Source organism: Amphiprion ocellaris, chromosome 6 (assembly GCF_022539595.1).
Source record: "Amphiprion ocellaris isolate individual 3 ecotype Okinawa chromosome 6, ASM2253959v1, whole genome shotgun sequence".
Lineage (NCBI taxonomy): Eukaryota > Metazoa > Chordata > Actinopteri > Pomacentridae > Amphiprion > Amphiprion ocellaris.
The window spans coordinates 32,043,971-32,065,634 of NC_072771.1; the positions used below are offsets into that span (position 1 = coordinate 32,043,971).

At 39.0% G+C, this 21,664-nt stretch overlaps 2 protein-coding genes across 5 annotated transcripts in view; one reads left to right on the forward strand and one right to left on the reverse strand.

The window, feature by feature from the left end:
• The window catches only part of rassf2a (Ras association domain family member 2a), a 50,549-nt gene extending 38,173 nt beyond the window's left edge, over nt 1-12,376 (forward strand). Inside the window, exons 12-14 of one of the 3 annotated variants that reach the window (XR_008601999.1) lie at nt 3,608-3,687; nt 5,758-10,425; nt 10,817-12,376. The gene's annotated coding sequence lies outside the window, so the exon portion shown is untranslated. Of the gene's footprint in view, nt 1-3,607; nt 10,426-10,816 lie in introns of all 3 variants that reach the window. The other 2 variants (XR_008601997.1, XR_008601998.1) reach the window with 2 other exon arrangements.
• letm2 (leucine zipper-EF-hand containing transmembrane protein 2) lies at nt 988-19,742 on the reverse strand. Of its 2 annotated transcripts, XM_023277474.3 has the most exons (11): nt 19,483-19,741; nt 18,705-18,773; nt 15,413-15,950; nt 11,387-11,530; nt 10,256-10,399; nt 9,686-9,889; nt 8,458-8,577; nt 8,112-8,231; nt 7,350-7,451; nt 5,893-5,961; nt 988-3,466 (listed from the first exon to the last, which is right to left on the reverse strand). In XM_023277474.3, the coding sequence occupies exons 2-11, from the start codon at nt 18,749-18,751 to the stop codon at nt 3,410-3,412; spliced, it is 1,545 nt and encodes a 514-aa protein (XP_023133242.2). In that variant the 5' UTR covers nt 18,752-18,773; nt 19,483-19,741; the 3' UTR covers nt 988-3,409. The 2 variants fall into 2 exon arrangements, with proteins under 2 accessions (XP_023133242.2, XP_023133243.2); XM_023277475.3 differs by lacking the exon at nt 7,350-7,451 and having other exon boundaries at nt 19,483-19,742.
• Between the last annotated feature and the right edge of the window lie 1,922 nt (nt 19,743-21,664).

Sequence of the window (21,664 nt, forward strand, 5' to 3'; positions counted from 1 at the left end):
ATCCAGCTGACTCTCACTTATAGTCCATAGTTTTTAACCCTCCTGTTGTCCTCATTTACAGGCACCAAAAAATATTGTTTCCTTGTCTGAAAAAAATACAAAAATTCTGCAAAAAAATTCCCCAAATTTCTGAAAATTTGCAAAACCTTCAGGAAGAAAATTCCAATAATTCCTTAAAAGTTTCCCTTAAAAGTTTTATTTTAAAAAAAAAAAAAAAATGGCAAGAAAATTCTTGTAAATATTTTCAAAAAATAAGTAAAAATCTTCCCAAAAAAAATCTTAAAAATATCTAAAGTGATTACATATATAGCAGTAAAACACTGTAATATTTCCTTTAAGAACATTCACATAAAAATCAACCAAAATCCATCAAAATTTGCTGGATTTTGGCTGATTTTTTTTGTGAATGTTCTTAAGAAACATTATTAACGTTTCTTTTTTCCACCAAAAAATGTTAAAAGATTTCCCAAAAATGTTGAAAATGTGAACATCAGAAGTTTCACTGTGAAAATTTTTTTTTTTTTCCACATTTTCAAACTTTAAACCGGCTCAATTGTGACCCACAGGACAACATGAGGGTTAATGTCAGGGTAAACAGTTAAACCTTAAATCAACATTTGTGGTGTTTACAGTGGCTTCTTTACAGTAATGATGTAAAAAATGTTCATGTGTTTTGCTGCTTGCATATTCAATAGTTCAGAGTTAGAGTCCGTTTTATTGACTAGTAGGTTTCAAATACGAGGAATCTGACTTGGTGTTTTAGTGCGTAACAGTGAACATTAACACGTAGATTAAAACAGCATTGGAAGTCAGTAGACTGTTAGTGGTACAAATCAAGAGACTACAGGTTGCAGAAAGCCTCAGAAAAATTCCCAGTGTGCAAGAATTTGCAAATTAGTTGCTTGAGAATGTGTGTGCAAAGTTAGATGGTATTTAAACAACCCCAAATGTGTTTTATTGAAGCACATCAACAGAGACAGGAGACAGTTTGTAAAGGGTTCCATGAATTTAATGCGTGAATTCCTGTTTTTCCATCACCCCAAAACTCATTTGCATTTCCAGAGTGATGCATGAATTTTAACGCAGGGCAATAACTTGCTGGACAGCAGTGCAATTTTCAATGGAGAAACAAACCGACTGTGATGGCAGTAGGTAGCAGTAGCTTCAAGACAGGCACGGCAGTCATAGGTTGTTCAGGACAAATGAACTGTTGATCCTGTCCAATATCTGAGACAGAAACATTTTTCAGTCCAGTTCGGTGTTTAAATGCCGTGCGATCTGTTAATCATAACGTATCAGTCATCAAGTCAGAAAACCTTCCAGCTCATCAACTCAACAAGACACTTTTCTGTGTGCTGTTAAAGAGTGACCACATCCTCACAACTGACTGGCAGTGGATCTCACCAGATGTATTTCTGACATCCGTGTTGAATGAGGTCACAGGTGCAAAGGACCACATTTTTAACCACAACCAGCTGGGATACAGAGTGTGGTCAGCAGTAACAGGTCAGCGGAAACAGGCCTGAAACTTTTAACCAGAGAGGAAAAACGTCACTCTTTAAAAAGCACCGATCTGTTTAAAAAAAAAAAAAAAAAAAAACAGCATAAATTTTCCAGAAATCATTTCACATCAAAACTTCAAGGGAATTTTTTTTTTTTTTTAAAATATGGCTACAGAGCACAAACCAGAGATGACAAAGCAACTATTCTGATTCTTTTTAAAAAAAAAAAAAAAAACTTTTTCTTGACCTTCACACCACAAGGGGAGAGCCGATTGAAGAGATGGTTGCGTTTCTATCAGTATCAACACTGCTGACTGTGATGAAAGGATTTATTTGGGTCGAATGGCAAAGGGAAAAGGAGACATTCCACAAGAGAGAAAAGGTGCAACTGGGCGTTTTAGACACACAAAATATCAATGTGGAGCTCAGGAAGTCCATCCTCTGATGAAAAATGCAAACAATCACCCTTCAACCTTAGGCACATATGTAAAACCAAGAACAAAAATTGCCAACAGAAATCATTTGGCTTGAAAACGTTTTTTTTCATTTATGGCATCCACCTCCAGGAGGTGCCGATGGATAAACAGCAATGAGGGAAAATAATTTGGAGACAGTTAATGCCAAATGTATTTAGGGGAAATGGAGGATTAGAAAATTTGAAGCATTGTCAAACACACGCAAAACTGTATTTAAGTGCTAAACTTTCCAATAATTACTTTTAGGATTATATTTATGGGCTTAATGAAGTCGGGCGAGTCATAACACTACATTTACCTCTTTTACTGCCACAATACCAAAAATAACAATCTCATTTGTGTCTTCAAAGATTTAAACTTCTCCTGCCATATTAATAGCATATTTATATTGATAACATCAAGTACTTTCTGCTTTCAGCTTAAAGACATTTTAGCATCATAGTGTTAAAGCACAATACATACACCATATATGCAAATAAAAATCTTTTTTTTTTTTTTTTTTTTTACAGATTGTCCTTTCAGTGGCTTAACCAGTGGAGGGCAACTTAAATTTACCAGCCTCCTCTGGATTTAAGGAGTGGACCTGCTCTTAAAAATGTACCAGTCTTCATCTGCTAATTACAGCAGCAGTAAACTACAGTAACTCTGCTGAGAGACAGAGCCAGTCCAAATCTGCTGTTCTGCCAGCAGACAAATAATTAAATTTCTACATATACATTTTATTTAATAGCAGGTCTGGATCATGCCGGCTTCTGATGTCTGCTTCAGCACGTCAGCGCGGTCAAGCTTAATGAGCAAAAACGAGGCTGGGGCAGCATCCGAACCAAAAAGTTCAGCAAAAATATTTCAGGAAAATGGATGACTTCTCTCTGAACATGAGTTAAAAACGTCTGCAAATAAAACTAGGTAAAACCGCTAAGAGAGAAAAACCTGGCCTGCGAATAGCAAACTGTACAAAGCTGCTGCTTCTGTGATGTAAGACAGACAAATAATATACATGATATTTACAAATTTACACAAGAAGGAGGAGGAGGAGGAGACTGTTGAGAGAAAACCTGCAGACAGAAAGTTGACCAGGAACTGCTGTGGGCGTCGCGTCCTGGATGTTAGGTCAAATAAATCACAATACCGCCGGTCTGCCAGTCCAGTGAAAAAAATCAGGAGAACTACAGAGAACGGAGTGCAGAAATGTGAACACAGAGGGTAAGAAACCAGCAGCAGAGCTTCCCTGGGAGGTAACGGAGAGAGACGAGGAGGGAGAAGGGCTCCTGGAGTAGATGTTGGTCCAAGGACAGGTTTGACGAAGAGCTTTTATCGATGGTTACTGAAATGTAGACCATCACTGGGGTGTCATCTGTTGCTCCTCTATCCCTGAGGTGACGGGGTTGCGTGACTCCATCTCCCCTTCAGCCCAGAGGATCCTGCTCCTCTTTAAACACCGTTGGCACTCATCTTGCTCTTCTGGGCCACCTCTGTTGCTGCTTTAGCCTGTAAAAGAAACCAAGAGAACTTAGTTTAACTACAGTGTCCTTTAATTCCCATTGAAAAAAATTACAACAGGACTCATTTCAGGTGACACAAAACACATTTTTCATTAATGTTTGTTGCATTTTTGCATTTGTTTGATAGATTGCAGACATGAAGTGACAGAAATCATGAGAAGAGCTGCCTGTCGTGTTCCTCGGAGTGAGTTTCACCTCAATAATAAGGTGAGTGTACCAACAGCTACATAACATTGCAGTCCAGTGAGTTCAGACTTCAGTGTCTTAATAACTGGGCTCTCAAAACAACATTTAGAATGCTTTTTGTTCACTCTTACAATATATTTTCTTTCACGTCTGTGTTGTGTACATAATTGTTTATTTACTTGTGTGTGTGTACTATGCATGTGGCTGGAAAAGAACTCATACAGGTGCAGTGTGGGTTCTCCATTTAACTTGTACAATGATACAAAGTTTGATTTTTGATGAAGCTGTTTATATCACTGCATTAATTCAGCACTATTGATCATGTGACAGTGCTGCATTTTAAAAAAGACTGTGCACAAGAAACATACTTAGTGCAGTTGGGCAAATGCAAATTTCAATAATTAATAGTCATTTTACCATTTCAAAAACAAGTCACATATTGGATGTGTTAGCTGAGAATAACTGGAGACATCCTCAGACAAAATGCGTATTAGTCAGGGGGTGTGCATGTAAATGGTGGATTGGCTCCCCCTTCTGACAGCGAGAGTAGCAACACAGTGTAGACACATACTTATGACATATTACACGTCGCCTTCGATCGCTTATATGTCACACTGGTGTTCCTGACATTTAGCCGGTCTGACTGTGTGTTTTAGGCACTGAGAGAGACGAAATTACTCTTTTCAATTTAGATAAATCTGACTGCAGTGAAGCAGTGGGGGTCAGAGATGATAATAGTAAATTTTAATACTGCTAATAATACCTAGGAGGCGCTAGTCTTCACTAACTTTAAATCCCAGATCAACCTCATGAAAAACAACAGGTTAAATGTATAAAACATTTACCTGCACCTTTATTCATGTTTAAAAGAATTTAAATGGTGTGATAAGAAATTACCAGTGTGTGTGGGACCTGACCAAAAAGGTAAGTATTGTGTGCTGGTGCACCTAAGAGCCCAGTCTTTTTTCAGACTCTTATCCTTATTTTGAAGATTGAGTGTCTCTGAATCATCGGATTTTTTCTTAAAGGCTTGTTTGGTTTCTCTACCAAACTCTTAGCTGCTGTACTTTACACTGTCTCCATTGCAAAAGTTGCACCTCTACCACCGCTCTGGCAAATCAATCATTGTTGGCTGATGTAAAACTTCACCACTGATGTACCAGAGCTGGAGTGTTGCCACAAAGACCAGATTTAAGATTCTGGCCTGTCACAAAATACAGAGATTTACCTCCTGCTGACAGTTAATCAGCATTGTGTGAAATCGTTTGGCAAGTGCTCGAATGTAACAGACAGAAGCGGTGTTACATAAGATTTCACTAATAGCGTCTTGAAAAAAAAAGGAGAGCCAAGTGTCAGAAAATAGACGTTTATCCTTCCATGGTTAGACGTTGGCACAGTGAATAAATAGAAACAAGTAAAGAAAGGACAGTGGCCTGAATAGAAGTGAGAGTTGTATAATTGGTGACTGGACAATTAAGAGTTCAGATCTTCCTTTTGAATAGAGACATTACAAGTGCAATTACAATCTTCTACAGAGAGTGCTGCATTATGGAGTGTTTGTAGCTTTAATACTGCTAAAGTAGAAAGTGCTTTCTAGTCTGTTTATTCAGTTTTTTGGAGGTTCAATTTGCAGGAGCTTGTGAAGGCTCCTGTAATGTTTTTCTGTCACGGAGTAACTAATTAATGCTTCTTGCAGAAATGAAGCAGGGAGAAATATCTAATGAAGCCAACAGCTAAGAATCTAGGCTGTCACAGAACATCTTGCTGTCAGAATAATTTATAAGAAGCTACAATATCATTAAAAAATCCATACACAGCGTCTTTAAATGTGTATTGGTGTCTTGTAGTATCCCCCTAAATAACTGGCTGAGCTCTTGTAAGCCAGTCATAGGTCTGTATTTATCAGGTATTTTTAAACCTCACACAGATTATCTTGATGCTGTACAGTTCCTAGTTTGCCTGTAGCTTTCTGAATTGGTGATGGTCACTCTGTCAAGCTCCTAATGATTAGTTTTATGGATCGAAACTAATCGCATTTCCAAGAAGTCTCTGTTCTTTCTCCATTGTATTCAAATAGTTTCTGTTCTCCAGAAAGGTACCTCTGTCCTGCTGTGAGAGATTAGCACATCATGTGAGAGAGATCAAAGCAGGAAGAGCTAACTGGATTACAAAACCCCATACTGGTTTCAGTGGATTCTGCAGGTTTAAGACACTGCAGTTGCTCACCTGAAGGACTTCAGCAGGAGTCAGAGGTTTGTCCGACACCACGGGAGCCTTGTCTCTCATCTCCTCCACCTAAAAGGGACAGAGAAAAATAGGACAAATACACAGTTTGGTTATTTTGTGGATCCAAAAAGTAAACTTTTCATGGGCACAGAGCAACAGGTCCGTTTCTGGATATGTGAGAAAGACATTTTTAGACAACCTGCCGGGGTTTATATGTTGTATTTAAATGCCTTGCAGAGAGTTAAAATGAGAATATTGATCACTCCTACATCAGTACAGAACAGTTAGCAGCAGTAGCACAAAGACTGGAAAGGGGGGAACGTGTAAATGTTGCTTTCTCTGTAAAAAAATATATAAATGTGCATGGCTGGGCTGATTAATGAGTGAGCTTTCAGTGATTTTGTTACCACTAGATGAAGCCAAATTGGCTGTTTTCCCTCTTTTTCCAGTCTTTGTTAAGCTAACTGATGGCTGCAGCATCATTTTCCCGTACAACCTTGATTCTTAGCTTCCAGCAAGAGAGCAAATAAACGCATTTTCCCAAAAAGATGAACAGGAACATTTGGCATCTGGACAAATACAGTCAAGATCGGTGACTCATATTCTGCAATTATATATGTAGCTTGTAACATAATATATAAAAATTATAAACATTAAAACATTCAACTATAGAGAGGTGAACTCCCATCCCTTTTCGCAAAAAAAAGTGCAGACAAATAATATTTTGACTGTATTTGAATTGCACCATGAATTACAGATTTGCCAGTTTAAAAGACAATCTTGCAAGAAAGAAAGTTGTGGTTTGTCTTAAAACTGTTTTAAGTATTAGACTGTGAAAATATGTGATTAGAATTAGAAAGACAGCTCGCCCCAAAGTGACATCATCGTAATTTTAGCTGCTGAGGATCGAGAGACAGATTTACTCCATTCTTACAACCGTCGCTTTCAACATGACCAGACTTGTGGGGATTTTTTTGAGAATAATTTTTTTTTCTTATTCTGGAAGAACAAAGTGAAATGTGTCAAACGAGACGAGATAACTTTATTTACAAGTTACTTGTTGTGAAGTCCTGTAGTGGCATCCTATTATTAGATGAAGATGATGCTTTATTGATCCTCAGGAGGAAATTTACAAACTACTCTGCAGTAAATACTAAAATTAGCTTTAGTTTAAGTATATATTGATGCAAGTACTCCTGTACTTTTACTGAAGCAACAATCTGCAGGTCTTTTCCTCTTTACAGAATATTTGTTTACCACTGCTCCCGCCTCCAAAGTGTCAAGATGTTTTTTGTACACTTGACAATTTGTGCTCTCTTGCGAGGACTGTTTTCCACTCATGTTCTGTGATCTTGTATCATGTGCACATGCCTGGTTTTGATGTGGAGAGGTTCTGAGTCTAATAAAAGACCCTAATCTTATCCTGTTCTGTGTGAGTGTTTCAGCAGCGCACTGACCGGCCTGTCTTTGATGATGAGAGCTGGGTCCGCCAACATGTCAGTACTGACCGACGGTGTGTTTGCTCCTGAGTTTTCTACTGGGGGAGGAGCAGCAGTCTTCTGCAAAAATCGTAAAAAACATCAGGTAAGACCAACATCTTGCACCTAACTACACGATAAAGCTGCTCTAGTTTACTTCTTCTTCAGTGGTGGAATTTGTTTCCCTCAGAAATGTGTTATACTTATTGGTCAATGAAAAGTTTTACACTTCGTCTAAAAAAATAAGAACATTTTAAATATATATGTTATAAAGGATTCACAAGGGTCCAGTTAAAATGAACAAGGGTTGGCTGAAAGACAATTTATTATGATCGTAAATTTTTAACCAAAAACACCAAATATTTTCCTGTCTCAGCTTTAATTTTTTCGTAAATTTTCATAATAGTGCAGAAGATATATTTACATATTGGACTATTGCTAAAATCATATTATATTATTCAAGGTTGCTTCTCCCAGCTCTGGGAAGTTATTACTGGCATTTTTTACTGCGTCGTTCAGGCTAAATCTCCCATCAATTACTGAACTTAATTTGCTAATAATGAATTGGAAGTTCAGAAAAAAATGTTTTTTTCCCTCATGGGTGCAAAGACTGAATGTACAAAGCGTCAGTGACCTGCATAGCAGCTATTTAACAGCAGGAATGTTAAGCAGCGTACAGCTTGCTCTAATCAAGACATTCAATGCAGCCCTAAGATTATAAGTGGACTGTAAAGGTCGAACCTCTAGTTTGGGAACAGGTGGGATGACGGGGGGTTTTGGTTTGAGGTCTGTCAGGTACATGGCTCTGGAGAGCAGCAGCAGCGATGGAGGAACGTTCTCCTTCAGGTGCAGGTCCAGCCACTAGAGGAAAGGAACATTTATGAAAGATGATCAATGAAAAGGCGGTAAAGTATGCGTTTTTAACAAACACGTCTGTTCCAAGTGAAGCTACAAATTCCCACAAATGCAAATGATACTGTATGTTTTGATAAATGAAAATGAAAATTCACTGGTTAAAAGATTTGTATTCAGTGGAATCTTAGATTAGTTTCTGTCAAGCCATAACAAGCTACATTTAGCTGTTCACCTGCTGCAGCTGCTGACGTAGCTGATCAGTGGTGAGGCCCAGAGACCTCATCCCACGACTACGACACGCCGCCTGCAACTCTGACACACTCATGGCTGGCACACCCTCTGCTGCAATCATCTGTGAAGAAACAGAGCGAGGAGGTAAAAAAAACTGTTGCACAAGCATAAAATCTGATGACATTTCTGCACCAAAAGTGACAACAAAAGAAGCCAGAATTTCTTCTGTGTCTCTGAGTTTATACCATTACTTTCACACTTTCACTGTGGGGACATTACTGCTATGTTTCAGGGTTCCTGCCTTTAAGGGTGCCATACGCTTTTATTAATTCTACAACAATATTCACAAAATCAGTTTACAGAGACTTGGAACTTCCTTCACACACAGCAGTCCCAGCCTTGGCTCATGTATTAGCTGCAATGTATATATTTGATTTGGACACTGAAGAACTTTACATGACGTATCTACAGGAAAGCAGAATGCTATCCAAGTCAATGCACCACTTTTTCCTAATGGCATCAGGCACGTTTGTAAACTGCCATTTTATTTAATTTCAATCTTCAGGTGGCATTCCTGTCCCTAACTTCAAACTCCAAAAATTCCTGGAGAATCCCTGCATTTTTAAGAGTTTTTTTCCAGCTGTCTTTTTTAATCACCTTGTCAGACCACATTTCACTTAACACCTTGGTCTCCTCCTCCTTCTCCAGACCGCCTACTTTACTTTCCTATAATTGGTCCTGAAGTCCCAACCATACAAAAGATATTTCCACACTAGAAATGGACTGAACCACTGTTCAGTCTGAGCAGGACTAACACCAACACAGTTTCATCGGATCAATGATTGACTGTTCAAATCAAACTGGAAAGTCTGAAAAGCCGGACCAAATGAGTTAGGTATGAAAGGCCCTTAGTCGCCTTCATTTCTTGCCAAAACTGTATTAGTGTGATGTGCTGAGACAAGTAAAAGTAAAGACTGTCATGAAAATTTCTTTCAAAAAATGGCAGAAAAAAATCTGGAGTCTACAGCGACTGATCATTTATCAGCCTATAACCGTATCATCAATGTGACATCTACAGTATATCTGCCTGAAAGATAGTTTCCAGAATACAGCAAATCGTGCAATCTACTAGCATTTTAAACTTTGAGCATCTCCTCCTCTCATGACTACAAAATTCTGCTGGCAGTTCCTGAGCCACTAAACTACCAGGTACCAGCCCTCTGTTTCACCTCATCATCCGACTTGATTGTTCTGAGTTGCATCATCAGCTGAAAACGCAGCAAATTGTTGGTGCCGATGGGCTGCAGCTCCAGCAGTTTGCACAGAGCCACCAGCTGGGGGCGCTCCAGGTGCTCCAGCGTCAGCTCGTCCTCAAATAGCTTCGAAAACCGGACGATGTCCTTCGTGGTCGGCTGCTCCCCCGTCACCCGAACCTGAAAACAACACAGTCGTTAACGTGAAGCAATGAAACAATCCCCTCCTAATGTCACACAGCTTGGCTATCAGTGGTCAAAACTGAAGCATTTCATATCAGAGATGCTCTTCTCCAACACTTTTTAAAATGTTCTCATTAATATTGCTTTTTACGTTAATTATAACCAATCTTCTATGCATCTTAGATAAAATCATATACAATTCAGTTTATTTACTGAACCTAGTAACTTTTTAAAAACATAGCAGGCAACAGTCAAACTTTAAAAACAGTACAGCTCCAAAGAAACAGCATTGAAAATGAACTTAACCATGAGCTACACAATGTGTGACAAACAATGTGAAGAGTTATCTTTGCAGTAACCCACCTGTTGAACATATGTGGAAAAGCGCTGCGTCTCATCCTCTGTCTGAACTTTTGCTTTATTCCTTCGGGCCATTTCAGCAATGGTCTCTTGGAGAAACTTGGCCAGTTCCAACTTTGCAGCTAGACCCTTCTTCTGCTTCTCCTCCTGCACAAAGAGGACAGAAGAGGCCGGTTAGTTTCTTAAAATACTCCAGAGTTCAGAGTATTTTTTAATACATAACAGTTTCTGTATAGTTCAACAATGGAATTGAGACTGTGTGGTTTTTTCTTGTTCTCTATGCTGCCTTTTGTGGCCAACTTTTAACATTAACAAGTTTGCTGATCATCTTTTGAACATACAAAATACAGTGTTACAATTCAACAAGGCTTTTACACTCTAATGAAAAGGAATCACACATATTCCCCATTTCTGTAGTTTACTCCAGAAAATAAAACAAACAATAAATCTGAATATTTCTTGTATCTCCCTCATCGTTTCTGACACTGTGCTCTAGTCTAATCATGCAGTTTTTTTTTTTTTTTAAAACATTCTTCTAATGTTGGACACCTCTGTTCTGTCCAGGAGCACGAGAGCATATCTGTGAACCATTCAGCTGTGATCCAGAACAACCAGAGATCCTCAGAGTTAACAGGTTGGACGCACCCACACAGAAATCTACTACTTCTTTTATTTTCCAGGAGATGTAATGTGAATGCCATATTATTGGTATAATTACAATACATTTTGCTACAGGGAAACACACATGTTAGTGTGGCTAACTGAGCACCTGCTGAGGCTGTGTATAACAGATCATGAACGACAACATAGCAGAAAACTAAGTGAATAATATAAAATATGTGTTCATATATGAAGTTAGAATTGCTGGCATATACTGTACATTAACAAACACCTGTAAAAGTCAGTGTATCTGTTAGTACTACTGCACTGAATGCTTCTATAAGTGGCAAACCTGAATCAGGTCCCGAAGTAAATTGCCGAGATTAGATAAGTCAGCTGCCTTTTACATGAACAAAAGGTTCCTGGTACAGCAGCCACATCTGAGAGGAGGTTACATAATCACAATGAACACTGTCGCGAGGTCATGCAGGTGGCAGGGTGTGTGCGTCTGTCTGTGTGTATATGAACACATGCCTTTTTGGACTCTGTCTCGAAGGTGGAGGGCAACATCTCTGGGAAGAGTTTGAGGAAGACTGGAAGGAGGAACTCCATGAAAGGAACGATGATAAACACCATGAAGGGCACCAGACGGAAGAGGTCAGCACAGGTCCTCATCAGCTGTAAACACAAAGAAACACAATGCTGATGTTACAAAACAGGGGACAGTCATTTCATGTCACTGCGCTGCTGTTAGGCCCCAAGGCTGGAGAGTGGGGTTTGCCTGCAAGATCCATTACATGTGCCTGCTGGCCCTCTTCTAAAATAGCCCAAATATAGTTTCACCAAGGCATGTGCACAGCGTGAAACTCTGCATGTGCATATGTGTGCACCAACCAGTCAACAGGACACACAGTAACAGTATGTCCTTTCTCAAAGCTCTATCAGGGCTATGTCTTCATGAAGCTGCAGATAGCTTATCTCAAATATGCTGAATATGTTCTATAATGAAATAGGAAGAACTTTTCAGCACAGTCATATCTAGTGTGTAAAAGCGAGTGACTAACTAGGTGTAACTTTTCGTAGTCAGGAAGAGCAAAGTGACACACAAAATTCATGATTACTGACAGTGAAACTGCTCATGTAAAACTTTGTTTATCCATGTGTACATGCACAACGTAGAGTTTGGAAAGTAATGATCTCGCACCTCAATTTGAACAAAAATGCCAATATACTGGTTTCTTTACCTTTGGTTAACACTAACAATTACAAGTTTACAACTTAGCATTGCCTCGCCGCTTCATTGACATGTCACAGCATCTGCTGTGTCCAGTATTACTCAGTCCATGGCATCTGCAGTTTATAGACGATAAAATAGCAGTCGCCTCTGTTATGGTTTGATTTATCTTTGAAGCAGAATGGACTGACAAACTTGTTGGAGCATTTGTAGTCGTTTTTGTATGTACGGAGATATTTTGTCGAACAATGTTTGTCTGGACATTGGTGGAGAATATTAATCTAGATAAATATCCATTCGATAGTGGACAAGGGGTGTGTGGGTGCAAAATAGTGAGGGTCTCCTTTATATAGCTTTCTAACCCAAGAGTTTTTGTTACTGTTAATTGTCCCAATCAGTGTACCTATTTTTATTTTAAATTACATTTTCAGCAGTACATACGAGGCATGATAATGCAAAAATAACACTGAAATATACACACAATTATATAGACAGACATTTCTGAGCCTAAATAATGCTAGATTTTAAGAATCTGATAACTGTAGCAGCTCATACGAATTGTTTTCCATGTGATACATTTATTTCATGAACACATTTAAGGTATGAAAAATCATCTTGCTTACATCAGACACATATTTGAGGCCGTAAAATATTACAAATTGTCATATTTTACTGTCACCAAACAAAATTTAATTTACGACCAGGCTATAAATACCATTGCAAAATGCCAAGTACTCATGGTATTAATGAATAACAATCAATGCTGAGCAGGTCGCGGATAATAACACAAGAACTGAGTGTATTTCACAACAGGATTTAGTTCTGCAGATTAAATTTAACCTACTTCCAGACAATAAGGACTCAGAGAACATAGAGAAAGTACAGCCATACATCCCACTGTTCTTTTTTCTATCTGCAGCTCCTTCTGACAAAGAGAAACTAATCTGCTGATGAGCACAGTGAACGTTGCAGTACTTAAAACTGAAGTCATTTAAGGCACCACACAAGTACACACCTGCTGTTGCACACATTAGTTACAACTTCTGGAACACGCAGTACACATTCCTCTTTGACATGTGAAGGTGTAAAGCATTCATAGGAACCCTCGGGTTATAAAATAGGTCTCAATGATTTAGTGATAACAGCCCAGAGAAAAGAGTGATGGAAGACGGGGACCAGGATGAATACTTGTAGAGTCTAGCCTTTATGAAACAACAATAAAAAGAAACCAGACAGACTGCTGCTGTCACCACAGGACAATATATGACAATACAAGATCAGGGCAAAACAAAGAAAAGACAGACTGCAAGTGATTTAGAAACAAAGCCGTGAAACATGGTTTATATTGGGTACAAGTCTATGCTATGACAAATAAAATGCAACATACAGTTTACTGGTAAGCTGAATTTAGAGACGTTAGTGCTGCTACTTTCAGTTAAGTTACCATTAGGAACAGGTAGGTTTATGGGTTTCCATGAATACAAAAGACATCTGGAAGGTATTTGACACCTACTAAATATTTAACTGATCATTAAATGCTGATTTAAGAGCTTCACTAAAAAACTGAGGATTTCTGAGGACTTCCTACCTGAGTGTTTTTTGTGGACAGTTGTCTAAAACTTGCCACTCTTCGATTAGCCTACTCATCAACTCAGATGCTGATTATTTTTGCATGAATCATTTTGGCTATAGACTATTCACAGAAAGAGTAAAATATTATATTTTTCCAATATGATGTCTACACATTGATGAATTTCTCAAATCAACATTCCAATATCCTGAGATGCTCCATTTTTATCCATTCTATGGGTCAACGTATGGTGATTTAAGAGCTACAATATCCTTAATTTAGCATGTAGTCTTCTGGTTAGATGGTTGTAGGGCTGCACAGTGGATCGGTGGTCAGCACTGTCGACTTGCAGCTAGAAGATCCCTGGTTCGTGTCCTGGCCTGGGATCTTTCTGTGTGGAGTTTGCATGTTCTCCTTGTGCATGCATGAGTTTTCTCCAGGTACTCCGGCTTCCTCCCACAGTCCAAAAACATGCTGAGGTTAATTGGTGACTCTAAATTATATGTGTGAATATGAGTGTGCTTGTTCGTCTCTATGTATAGCCATGTGATAGACTGGTGACCTGTCCAGGGTGTTCCTTACCTTCACCCTAAGTCAGCTGGGATAGATTCCAGCCCCCTGCGACCCCAATGATGATTAAGTCGTGTATAGATAATGGATGGATGGATAGATGGTTGTAAAACACTCTAGTTGACCTTTGTGTCAGCACAAAAACAGTGTGATGCTTTGTGTCAGCTTTTATGTTCTTGTCTGACATAAACTCAATAGTTGTTTAATTGGGTAACCTTGTAGAATGTAATTCAATCCAATACAGCAGCTCAGCCATAAATTTTACCTTTGACGGATGATTATGGTCAGTTTATGTGACACAATCAGAGTGGTTTTAATTTAACTATGTGTTTATTACTAAGGTAGCAGTTTCATGGTGTTTAACTAGTCTACATAAAGCCCCAAATAAACCTTTAAATTGCAGAGTCCCAGTCAAGTAAACAGCACGTTCTGGATATTCCCAGGGCTGCCTTCAAATTAAGGGAGAGTAAAGTATCATGATCTAACTCAACAAACCAAACAAATAAAAAATCAAACAAAAAAAGATCTATCTACAGTTTGCATTTTGTATTATGAATGCGTATGAATGTTGGTGGTGGTCGGAGGGGCCGTAGGCGCGGATTGGCAGCCACGCTTCCGTCAGTCTGCCCCGGGGCAGCTGTGGCTACAAATGTAGTTTACCACCACCGAGTGAGAATGTGTGAGTGAATGAATAATGGATTCAGTGTACGCGCTTTGAGTGCCTTGAAAAGCACAATATAAATCTAATCATTATTATCATTATTATTTTATTTACTGTTATTTGATTTTTTTGCAGGAATGTATGCTCCTTATCACGCCTAATCAGTGCTTTTCTGTTTGCAGCATTTGTTTTGAAAATTTTTTGAAAAGTGCTATATAAATATATCTTTATTTATATTTCGTATGCTGTGCTCATTGAAAAGTTCCTTGATGCAAATTTTTGATTTGTATTGCAAATCAAAAATTTGCAAAAATGTGCTGGGTTGTATGTGTATGTATATATATATATATATATATATATATATATATAGTACAGTCCAGTACAACAATATCACCACCAGCATGTGTATTTATCTGTAAATTATCTAGTTTCCAGTGACTGGTGGTTCTAGGGTTTATAATTAAAAGGTTAAAATTACACTGACTGAATAAACGTAAACAATAATGTACATTTAGCTCCTCTTACCCTTCTCCTCTCCCTGCGAGTGAGCAGTTGTCCATGCAGCAGCCTCCAAACCATCCTGCCAGCAATCTTGATGTCGATGCCGAGTAACCTGAAGCCATTGTAGTAATGCTTCAACTCATCCACAATCCTCTGATACAGAGCCTTTTTCACGATTGCCCTCTCCTGAACCGGAGGGACGGCGGCGGCTGTGGTAGCGGTGGACGTTGGAGTGGGAGCTGACGGAGGTTGGGGCTGAGATGCAGCGAGCATAGAGTCCTTTTTAGCTCCTGGAGAAGCATCCTGCGCAGCGGCTGGTGAGGCCTTAGCATCCTCCTGCTTTATATCCTGGAGCCAAACACCTGAGCTGTGTAGAGAGCGGGCCAGCAGGGCGGAGCTGTGGCCACGGCTGAGGGCGTGACCTCGGTAACAGTGGGGGTAGCTGTAGCGGGAGTGCCTGAGTGGGAATGAAGTGGAAACATGGCGGGGAGGGTCTATGTTGAGATAGGCTTTTGAAGACAGAGAAGAGCAGCTGTCCCTCTTGGATAACAAATATGACCCCCTGTTAACAGAGACAAGAAAAACTGGTTAGATATTACGTAATGTCTGACGAAATGCTGTTAGAGAAAGTCAGGAGAGCACGTGTTAGTGCTCACATGTTTGTTTGATGACTTTATTAGTGCAATAATAATAATTAGAACTCAGATGATTACTTAATCTGGTAATTAGAAAAGTAGAAGTGCAAAACTGTCTGTGGTCCAGCTTCACACGTTTGTCATCGCTGTGAAGTAATGATCACTGGATGTCAACCTTCAATCTGCCAACAATCAGTTGACTAGTTGATATCTGACTGATTAACTAAGCTCTTAAGCATAAATACCAAAATTCTCCCACTGAACCTCCTCAAATGAGGGATTTATTTATTTTTTTTTTTTTTTTTTTAAATCTGATTTATATTAGTAAAAATTGAAAATCTTCTTGTTCTGACAACTTAAGTTATTCGGAGACATTGCCTTGGGATCTGGGAACTTTAATGGTCACATTTTAACAATTTCTGATTTAAAAAACCTAACAACTCATCTATAATATAAGCTGCTAAAGACAGTTATGATAAAAATAATTGGTTTCAGACACCACCTATATCACCAAATGCTGCTACAGTTAACATTGTAAGATGTAAAAGCACCTCTACAGGTTAACAATGAACTATTCTTATTAAATTCTAATTAATTTAATTACCTGTTGATTGTTTAATTTTATTTAGTAGTGATGTGGTGAAGAAAACACTACATGAAACAAAAAATAGTGAAAGATATAAGACACAGAAAATCGTTACGCTTGAGAAATTAGAACAAGCAAATATTTGACAGTATAAAAATTTCAAGTATTTTCATTTTCAAGTATGAATCTATATATCAATAATTCTGATGACTATTTTCTGTAAACTGGCAAAATAAATCAGTCATTTCAGCATAGCATCGTCCACAAAGGTCACTCAGTAAAACATAAGACCCAAATAATGCCCAACACTTAGTTATAAATAAACAGTGCATGTAGAGGCCACTCAGTGAAACGTCTACATGCACTGTTTATTTATATACAAGTGTTCTGCATTATATGGGTCTCTCAGGGTCATCAACTAATCATAACGAAGTAAAACTACGACTGAGTATCAAGCAGGCTCCTTGTTGTCTGCACTTTAGACAGCTTTAAGCATCAATACCCCCATGTACATTTGCGTAACATGTTCCTGTGGCGTCTCTGTTGTGTTAATGAGTAACTAGCTGAGTAGGTAAAGTGACACCTTTCTACTGTGAACATCAATTTGTCAAACAAAACCATATGTTACAGACAAGAAAGGTAAACAGTGTGAGGAAACATGTAGCAGGTCAATAAAATAAATGCAAGATTTCACTCAAATTCAAACCAAAAATCTACTCAAACAGTGACCAATTCTGCACAAAATCAAAAATGGGAGGAAAATGTTCTGAAAATACATCAAATATTAACCTGTTAACAAATATTCTTGGCACACTTCTCGTTTATCTGGCCTAAATGAAGCAGACAAAAAGCTTAATTGAGAGAAATGACTCATTGGTGATACATTCTTGTTAGGTTTCTCTTTCGTTCCAAAATATTTTGTGAATCATCACACCATGCATTCATCTCTCAAGCCTCTCCATTCAGCTGCTTCTAGGACACCATCCATTCTTGAACAATTTTTACTGTTTAAATAACAACGTGTTCAGATCGACAACACAGACAAGTACTGAATCCTGCTGCACTTCACAACTGGCAGCAAAATACACCTCTGCTGCATTGCCAGTGACTGCTTGATTTCAAATTTCTCTTCTCCCACTCTACTCAAGACACTACTGCTAAAACAAAACATACATTAACAAAACCCGAGGAAAAGATTTTTGCAATCTGGGAAAAAAATTGCAATAATATTAATGTTCAGCAACACAACTCTTAGTCAAATGTATGTGTCCTGAATTTAAAACCATGTTCAAGGATATAAAATGTCATAACGTTCCTTACATGTAACATGTGGTTACTAACAACCATGTCACACAATTAACTGATTTATACATTTTAAACTAGAATGTGGATAACTGATATAACTTTTATAAATTGTATTGCAACCATTATTCTCTATAGCTGTAATGTTTACACTCAGTTTTGCTCACAAAAACTCACTGAGGTGTAACAAATATTTAAAACACATTTCCTTCCACATAAAACATTTGCAAAGTCGATTTTTAAAAGTGTTTGAAGTTCTGCATTGTTTTCTAGTTTTCAGTTTTTCCCTTTGCTGCATGTTATTTCGTTTGCAATATTGTCATAAATCAGGAAAGACTTTGATGCTGATAGAAAAAGCAGGTAATGTGAGATAAAATCCTATAAATTTAATACAGCTACTGTATGCAGTGGTGGCTTGCTCAGCCTTAAATGTACAACTAAGTTAACAATGTGTAAGTACAGGAGGTATGAGAATTTAGGTTACAAAAAGAGGTCAGAAACTCATGCCCACAAGAACACTGAGCTACCTTTTTCTGATCTTGCGTCATCAGTACCTTCTGTGTGTGAGTGGAGTCATGAGATGTACTGAAAATGCTTTGCTGCAGCAGACATTGTGTAAACAGAGGTAGCCTGCAGTCTCCTGCAACACGCAGCAGGCTGCACCCACGAGCTGCTAATTAGCATTATGAGGAGAAAGCAGTTTGTTTGGGGAGGTAGCCAGCCTGCTCTGCAATGCCAGTGTGTTACTAGTTTCAAAAATATAGGCTAGTGTAAAAATGCACTGTTCACTTACCTTGATCTTGTGACTGCAAGGAGCACCTGGTGACTAAAAACTGCCATTGCAGGGGCAGATTGCAGTATCCTGTTCAGGCACACATGGACAGAGAGAGAGAGGGAGAGAGCACGCACAGGTCCGGTTACAATCCAGTTATGTGGTGCAACTGCAGGTGAACTAGAAAGCAACTAAAAAAAACAGCAGTAACGTCTGTGTAATTACTCACGCATAGTCCTGCCAGCTCTGCAAGTTCGCTAACAAGACAGAGCTAACATTAGCGTGAGCACAACGGGACAGCAAGTTAGCTCCGTATTACGTAACAACACCGCTTTCCAATGACTACTAATTTAACAGATATCACGTATCTATTCATGTATGCGTTTATTGTAAAATAATAATAGAAGCGGACTATATTTAGAATAGGAAATACACTCAAACGTTTCACATATATCCCGGCTTACCATTACGTTATTCGCGATCTATAAATATTAAAGCCGTAATTTGATGCTACACGTAGGAGGAACCTTCAATGTTTTTGGTAAATTTCCACTAATATTACCTCGTACAACAAACATCCAAATGATCTTTTAACGGCAATGAATGCTATCAGTAAACGACTAGTCTAGAAACCGTGGAAATTTACCGGCACGTAAACCGGTTGACATTAGCATCGAGCTAGCACAATATTATTACAAGCTACAGCTAGCCGGTTAGCCTGTTAGCTTAGCCGGCTGTGGCTAGCCAGCTAGCTAGCTAGCTAATGAAATGGCAGCCGGCGGATGACGAGCGCACTAACCTCCAGCGTCAATGACCGAGCAATGGCTGCCGCTGCTGCTGCTGCTTTCTGTGCGTAGTAAGGCTTTCGGTGAGACGGGAACGAGATAATCCATCCAAAACAATCGGACGAGGTAAACGGGAGCGACGAAGGTAACGGCCGGTGTGGTGATAAACCCATTTACGGTGGGTTTGCGGTGTTAAATCGCCTGTGGATGCGTCGCTTCTCAGCTCATCACCGTGTGACTGTGCAGCCTTCCCAGGCAGCTGCACTGAAAGGTCATACTGTACATGCGTGGATGTTGTGTGCGGAGCCGCCCAAGATCGTCTGTATTTGGACAGATGGATCACTCGGAGACTTAAAAACAACTCCTAACAGGAGCTCAGGAAAAGTGGGCGTTAACCACGAACTACATACCGGATTATCATGGAAATTTCCAGGATGTGACCCTCTTAGTATATCTGTGTGGATTATCAGACATCCAAGTCATTATAATCCTCATTTTTATCAGAAGGCAACTGAGCTCTTCTTTTTGGTTCTTGAAGATAATTTTAATGGTTGTGAAACACTCAAAAAAGGGATCTCAGTACTGCATCATAAGTGCCTAATAAACGGTGTCCCAAACCTCCTCCTTCATCCGAATTTGCTATTAGTGGTCCTTGATTTACACACGTCACATTATCAGTGTAGATTTTAGTGATGCATCTCCCTCAATATGTCCGGTGATTCTAGCTGATTCATTAGAAGGCAAATGAACTGCTCTTCTTTTCATGAGGATGATTGAAGAACCAAAGGAGGCTTCCTCAACTGTAAATAAATCATTTGGAGCCCCAGGTATTTATTCTTATCTCCAAGTCACATCTCCAATGGCCCAGTAACTGATTCAAAACCCTCATGCCTTAAGGTGTAAATAGTTGCAAAACACATTCACACCTTGAGTGTTAACAGTGGTGAAACTGTATGGAAAGGGACCTCAATACCGTATTATAAGTAACTGATAGGTGGTGTCATAGACCTCCTGCTCTGTTTAAAGAAGGCTGTTTCTTTGGTCACACCCCACTGGTCAGTTAGAACTGAGGAAGCCACTTGGATAAGAGGTAAAAGAATTTTAAAAAATGTCCAGTTTCTTTCTACTAAATCATATAAGATACTCCTAAATATTTAAAACATTTTGTTAACTGAAATATTATGTCTACAATTTCCCTCTTTAGGTAAATTTGAATTAGAGATGGAATTTCAAATACCTTTGAAACATTAACCCTACATCCGTTCTTGATTCACAAACCTCTCAGATTATTGCCGTAGATTTTGGGGGACCAAATCCTAGTTGCTTCATTAGAAGGCAGCTGGGCTTCTCTTTTTGGTTCTTGAGGATGATTCATGTCTCATTCAAGAGGCGTCCTTAATTCTAAATAAATGTTGGGGAGTGCCAGGTATTCATTCTCACCCCCAAAATCGCATGGCTAATGACCCAGCAGTAACTTATGCAAAATGTACATGCCGTGATGTGCCACTGGTTGTGACACGATCTCAATACGACATTATAAATACCTGTTAAATGATGTTGTAGACCCCCTTCTTTCTTCTTGGTATCTTGTCTCTTGTTGGTAAGTTCAAGTGTTGCTGCAGTTATCCATGGCTGTGTCTTCTTCTTCTTCTTTGGGATGGTCTCCTTAGCTACACTAACAACTGCATCTTTCATTGCTTCCTATAGTTCATTGGGAGGGAGCTCTTCATTGGTCTATTCTGCAATCCGCACCGGGTCTAGCCCGGACACTAAACAATGAAGAACACCATCTTCTCTGGACAAGGATGTAATCTATCTGGTTTCTTACATTGTCACCAGAGCTTTCCATTTCCACAGTCTGCGAGGATGTTGCTGGAAGAAGGTGTTACCAACAGTCAGGCCATTTGTTAGTCAGAAGTCCTCTAAGCGGTCTCCACGTTCCTTCTTTATACCCAGTCCATACTTTTGAACAGCTTTTGATCTGATCTCTGATTTGCCAGTCTTTGCATTCCGGTTTCCCATGATCACAAACATAACCTTGCCTGGAATCTTGTCCAGCAAGGATGGACAAGAGGCAGCTAGAGCTGTTGCTGACCGTAGATGATGGCGCTCTCTTATTCGAACCACACTGGCATTTACTTATGCTACTTGACTTTAGAGAGTTTAGAGAAGGTTGTTTCAACAGTGACTCTTCAC

What these genes read in the sequence shown, in the direction of transcription:
- letm2 (XM_023277474.3), bottom strand. Translation starts at nt 18,751, where the DNA reads ATGGCAGTTTTTAGTCACCAGGTGCTCCTTGCAGTCACAAGATCAAG. An exon ending in CTCGCAGGGAGAGGAGAAGG is followed by an intron (nt 11,531 to 15,412) that starts GTAAGAGGAGCT and finishes TTGTGTTTACAG; the next exon opens with CTGATGAGGACCTGTGCTGA. An exon ending in CACCTGTTCCCAAACTAGAG is followed by an intron (nt 7,452 to 8,111) that starts GTTCGACCTTTA and finishes CGATTTTTGCAG; the next exon opens with AAGACTGCTGCTCCTCCCCC.